At 41.2% G+C, this 6267-nt stretch overlaps 1 protein-coding gene across 5 annotated transcripts in view; it reads left to right on the forward strand.

Moving 5' to 3' along the window:
• Positions 1-1182: 1182 nt before the first annotated feature.
• Positions 1183-6267, forward strand: part of LOC102008482 (hornerin) — an 8637-nt gene continuing 3552 nt past the window's right edge. The window contains exons 1-4 of one of the 5 annotated variants that reach the window (XM_005414531.2): positions 1183-1234; positions 2371-2532; positions 4508-5989; positions 6215-6262. In XM_005414531.2, the coding sequence (XP_005414588.1) occupies positions 2395-2532; positions 4508-5989; positions 6215-6262 (1668 nt within the window). In that variant the 5' untranslated portion in view covers positions 1183-1234; positions 2371-2394. Of the gene's footprint in view, positions 1235-2370; positions 2533-4507 lie in introns of all 5 variants that reach the window. The other 4 variants (XM_013509954.1, XM_013509953.1, XM_005414529.2 and 1 more) reach the window with 4 other exon arrangements.

Raw genomic sequence — 6267 nt, forward strand, 5'->3', positions numbered from 1 at the left:
GACAAACATTTACTGGAGACCTTCATATGCCTGGAATATACTGGGTCTCTAAGTGACATGGCAATAATGCCCACTCCCTAGCCCAAGGACCTCACAGACTAGAAATTATACAAGCACATAGACAAATGTGTATAAGAACAATTAACCAAATTATCAATATTGAACCAAATAATTAATAGTAGTTATTGATGGCTAGTAGGTTCAGTTTTTATTTTCTTTTCTTCACTTCAGTATTTTCTAATTTTTATACTAAACGTTAATTACATAGTAAAACAATCATGAAAAATAAAATGTGGTGAGTTATGTAACTATACAATTATGAATTAAGTAATTAATTATAACTCTGTCTTGAGTAATTCAAGAAAGATTTCACACAGGAAGGCTAATAGAGATTCTGAACAATTAATAGGAGTCACCAGGAGATAATGAGGAAAGATATACCAAGACAAAGACACATGAAATAACACTGTATATTCGGGAAGGTTGAAATAATTAATTACAAGTGGAACATAAATGGGAATATAGAAAGAAAAAATGGAGCTAGGGAACACCCACAGCCAAGACATGAGGACATGCTTTTCTTACTGAAGTTGTGTGGTGGTGAAATGAAAGTTACACTGACAGTGGGCACGAAGTTTAGGCAAACTGAGTTAGTTAAACAGATACAAAGGACAGCCTCCACATCCATTATTCATTCTAAGAGGTAAAATAAAATCATGGATGACATCTTGGATAGAATTTCATATAAATTTTAGCTCAGACCAGGAGAGTCTGACTAGGTGATTTTAAAGTTCCTTTTGAAAATTAAAATTCCATGAAAACTAATTCCATGATTCTTTGACATTTGGGCCTCAATATCCCTGCTCATTCTCTCTTCAACCTCTATTAAGTCCACACAATTGTTGTTGATTCACTGAGCCATACAGTTGAGTGAATACATGAAGAGGCCTTCTTTCAGGGTCCTGTGACTGGCAGGTGGAGCTGATACTAGCTCAAATTTGAGAACTGCTATTGCAGTCTCAGGCAAGCATGTAAGGAAATAAGAAGGTAAACACCTAGAAGGTGGAGATGGAGAAGGAGCTGAACTTGTTTAGGAGTGTATTAGGACATCTCCAAGAGAGCAGCTCCTCCCTCATATGCACCATTATCCCATCTATAAAAAGGCCATTGTCCCCGATAGCAGCACCCTGCAAGCTGCTTCAGTCTCCATCCTACTGTTCCTCTGGTGAACTAGGTAAGCAAGAATGGCTCAGTACTGCTCATGGGTTCTTAAGGTTATAAAATTATGAAAATCCAGGATGTTCTCTAAAGCAAACAAAAGCTGATATATAGATAGATAGATATAGGTATATATAATATAGAGATATAAATGTGTATGTGTGTGCATATATTTATATATGCTTTAGAGAACTTTGGTATATATTTAACTTTGTTAAAAAAGAAAAAGAAGCAATAACCAAAGTATATGTAGGATATTCTTTCTTTTGGGTCTCTGCTTAAGATCATGGGAATCTAGTTATCCTCTAGGAAAGGTCCCTGTTTAACTGCTGAGCCTTTTCTCTCTGCTGTGTAACCAGTAAAGCCTGACGGTCAGTCCCTGTGTGGAGAATGAAAACAGAAATGAAATCTGATAGCAGCTACCCCCTAGTTTCATATCACTTAGGACTGTGGCTGGCTTTGCCTACTCTGTCTATCTTCACTAGTCTACAAGTCTTGAGAATCCAATTTAGCCATTGTTGAACTTTTGTTGGAGTTTGGCATGCTATGCCGATCAGGGACCTGTCCCCTGAAATGTGATGGCTGGGATCTAGAAAGAAACAGAGAAAGTAGATCAACTGGCAGACTCAGGATTTCTATAGTTCGTAAATAAAGTTAATGCCTCTGGTAGACGTGGGAAGCCCAAAACAGAAAAATGTCACTCCCACATTTATTTAGTAATAGAAATACAAAGCATGGATCCTGTTCATAATTTCATCATTCTCTTGCTATATGGATTCAACAAGTCAATCAATTCTGGATTAGCTGTTGATTAAAACAGAATAAAATTAATCATGGCTGACAGTTCTTACAAATGATTAGATCTATGTGTTGAAAGCAAAATGAATAGCTAGGCATTGTGGCTCATGCCTGTAATCCCAGCACACAGGAGACTGAGGCAGGAGGGTTGCCATGACTTTGAGGCCAGCTTGGACTATACAGTGAGTTCAAGGCCAGCCTAAACTATATAGCAAGACCCTGTCTCAAAAGGAAGGAAGGAAGGAAGGAAGGAAGGAAGGAAGGAAGGAAGGAAAAAAAAGGAAGGAAGGAAGGAAAGGCGAGCAAAAAGAATAATAAGAAATAAGAGGTGTATCTCTCTCCATCCCCTTTTAGGTTAACTTAAATTTGCAAAAAAAAATGCCTAAACTCCTACAAGGCATTGTCACTATCCTCGATGTTTTCTACCAATATGCTACCGAGCATGGGGAGTGTGACATGCTGAACAAGACAGAGCTGAAAGAACTTTTGGAAAATGAATTTCGCCAAATTCTAAAGGTAATAACTCCATGATATGACTGAATTCTGCAATTCTCTCCTTTGCCCCTTCCTAACTTTTTATCATATATGCCAATCATCTCAGAGGACTCTCCCTACTTGGCAATTCAGAATTGGGGAATTCTATAAGGGCTGGGGATGTAGCTCAGTTGGCACAGCACCTGCCTGGCAAGCACAAGGTCCTGAGTTCGATTCCTGGCACCAAAAAAAAAAATTGATCCATAATGGCTGGCCAGGAGGCTGGGAATGTAGCTCAGCAGCATAGTGCCTGCCTGGCAAGAGCAAGGTCATGAGTTTAATCCCAGTACCACAAAAAAAAAAAAAAAAACACCATAATGGATGGCCAAGTAATATATGACCAAGTAAATTATCCCACCAAACATCAGACGAAATCTATAGATTTTTAAAATGTCATAGCTATGGGAGCAATTGTGGTGGTCCTCAAAAAGTTACAAAGTATGTGAAATGCATCTTCTTCCCTACCTTTGTCTTTCTTCAGTCCAAAATGTCCAGACCACTGCCCATTTCTGAGAATCTGGTACTGGTAGGCATCTGCGTTCTAGAAATTGGCATTTACACCTATATCACAAGAGCAACAACCACCTTAAGTGTCAGTTCTAAAAATAAGTATTTCACTGTTTCAACCTACCTCTTAAGCTTCAATTCCTTAAATTTGACTGCCCATTGACTGTTATTTGGATTCCCAAGGATGTCTTAAATGAAGTTGGTCAGATATGATTCTCATCATCCTCCCCTCTAAATTTTTCTTTCTCCTTCCACTCAAGGCAGAAATCTGGTGTCATGCTTGACATCCTCGCTCTCCGCAGGCACCACCACTTTCCTGTCTCCATCTAGCTCAGCAACAGCCCATGTCTCTCTACCCCTATTAGTGCACCTCCTACTTCCAAACAGCATTAGATGCTCAAAACCTTGCAACAACTTGCATCTTGCATACCAAACAACTTGCATACAAAACCCAAAATTCTTTAACATGACTTAAAAGGTATTATCTAGTCCCTATTTACCTATCCACTTCTCTTGACTCTTCATACTCTAAACCTGGCAATTCTTTCAGTTCTCTGAACGAGCCATGCCTTCTCTCACATCTAGTCCTTTGTTCATATCATTCCCTCTGCCTGGAACAATTTTTTGCCCCCTCTCCTTTCCTTTCTACCTCTTCATTTGTCTCGGTCTAACCCATCATTCAAAAGCCATTACATCCTCTCATTAACCTTTCTCAGATCCTGAATAGTTCTCTCCCAATGCCCTCAGAGAAACCTGTCCACAATAAATTGTAAGTTTGTGTATCTGCATTAAACTTCAACTTGCATTTTGTAAGAACAGTCGTGTTTCCTGGCTTATTCTCTCATAAAATACAATGCTAGACAGATAACAGGTAACAATAAATGTTGAATGAGTCGGGTGGGGTGGCACTTGCCTGTAATCCCAGCACTTGGGAGGATGAGGCAGGAGGATCCTTGGGAATTCAAGGCCAGCCTGGGCTGCAAAGTGAGCTCAAGGCCAGCCTGAACTACAGAACAAGACCCTGTCTCAAAAAGACAAAAATAAATAAATAAATAAAAATAAATGAATGAATTAGTTAAATAATGGGTTTAGTTGGACAAATAAAGAAAAGATTATTTATATAGCTAATTATATAGTCAATTCAGATATCTACAATTGTTATTTATAAATTAGCTAATTATTCATATTTGACTATGCTTTACCAAAAATAATTGGTCCCCTAATCCCCTTCACCTTCCACTTGTACCCTCTTCTAGCTATTTTTCACTGCATTATTCATTGCATACTCCTTTCTCTCTGCTGAAGATAGGGCAATCCAGGGTAAAGTACTATGTAATTGATATCCACCTAAATATGCCAAGCATTGCATTTGTACAGCCTTCTTCCAATTGGTTATCTGGGTGTATAATCCATACTGACAGAGCTGCCTTTGTATCTTATTCCTACACAGAATCCAGATGATCCAGATACTGTAGATACCATCATGCAAAATCTGGATCGAGACCATAATAAACAAGTGGATTTTACTGAGTATCTTCTGATGATATTCAAGCTGTCTCAGGCTTGTAATAAAATTGTTGGCAAAGACTACTGCCAAGCTTCAGGGTCAAAGCAGAAAGAGCACAGTCACCAGCATCAAGAGGAACAGAGTGAAACAGAAGAGGAAGGAAAGGTGCAAAAATCCTCTTCCACTTATTCAAGTTCAAGCGCAGGAGAGAATGGCTCCAGAGGAAGCATTAAACATAGGTCTAAGTCCACCTCCCAAAAACTGAGGCATCAAGGAGACTTGTCTAGCTCAACGGGTCAATCCTCAAGTTTAGGACAACATGGATCTAGCTCAGGCCAATCTTTTAGCCACAGTCAACATGGGTCTGGTGCAGGTCAGTCATCCAGCTATGGCCAACAGAGTCCAGGCTCAGAGCAATCTTCAAGACACAGTCAATATGGATCTGGATCAGGCCAATATTCTAGCCACAGGCCACACCAGGCAGGTTTAAGAGAATCATCTGGTTTTGCTCAACAGGAGTCTGGCTCAGGTCAGTCTTCTGGTTTCAGTAAGCATGGATCTGGCTTAGGTCAATCCTCTGGTTATGGACAACATGGTTCTTCATCAGGACAGACATCAAACTGTGGCCAACATGGATACAACTCAGGTCAGTCTTCTAGCTGTGGACAGCATGTGTCTGGATCAAACCAGTCCTCTAGCCAGAAGCGATATAGGTCTGGTTCAAATTCATCTCCTAGCAGTGGAGAATATGGCCAACACAGATCTGGATCAAGCCAATCTTCTAGCCACAGGCGATATAGGTCTGGTTCAAGTTCATCTCCTAGCAGTGGAGAATATGGCCAACACAGATCTGGATCAAGCCAATCTTCTAGGCACAGGCGATATAGGTCTAGTTCACAGCAGTCTTCTGGCAGTGGTAGATATAGATCTGGCTCAAGTCAGTCTTCTGGCTTTGGTCAATATGGATCTGGTTCAGGAAGGTCATCCAGGTTTGGGCAACATGGCTACAGGTCAAGAGAGTCCTCTAGCGTTAGTCAGCATGGATCTGGCACAGGCCAGTCCTGTGGGCAATACAGTTCATCACCAGGAAAGTCATCAAGCTGTAGCCAACAGGGGTTCAGCTCAGGTCAGTCTTCCAGCTATGGCCAGCATGGATCTGGTTCAAATCAGTCTTCTAACAACAGCCAATATGGATCTTCCTCAGGACAGTCTTCTGGCTTTAGTCAGCATAGATCAAGCTCAGGTCAGTCTTCCAGCTATGGTGGATATAGGACTGGCTCAGGTCAGTCTCCTAGCCATAGCCAACATGGGTCTACATCCAGTCAGTCTTCAAGGCATAGCCAACAGGGGTCTGGATCAAATCAGTCCTCTGCCTTTGGGCAACATGAATCTGGCTCAGGTCAGTCTTCTGGCTTTGGTCAACATAGGTCTGGCATAGGGCAATCCTCTGGTTATGGACAACATGGTTCTTCATCATCGTGCTGTGGTCAGCATGGATCCAGCTCAGGTCAGTCTTCCAGCTATGGTCAGCATGGGGCTGGATCAAATCAGTCTTCTCGCTATGGCCAACACATGTCTGGATCAAGCCAGTCTTCCAGGCATAGGCAACATGGGTATGGTCAAAGAGAGTCTTCTGCTTTTGGTCAACAAGGGTCTGGCTCAGGTCAGTCTTCTGGCTTTGGTCAACATGGGTCTGGCTCAGG

Source organism: Chinchilla lanigera, unplaced genomic scaffold (genome assembly GCF_000276665.1).
Source record: "Chinchilla lanigera isolate Chin_1 unplaced genomic scaffold, ChiLan1.0 scaffold00188, whole genome shotgun sequence".
NCBI classification, from domain to species: domain Eukaryota; kingdom Metazoa; phylum Chordata; class Mammalia; order Rodentia; family Chinchillidae; genus Chinchilla; species Chinchilla lanigera.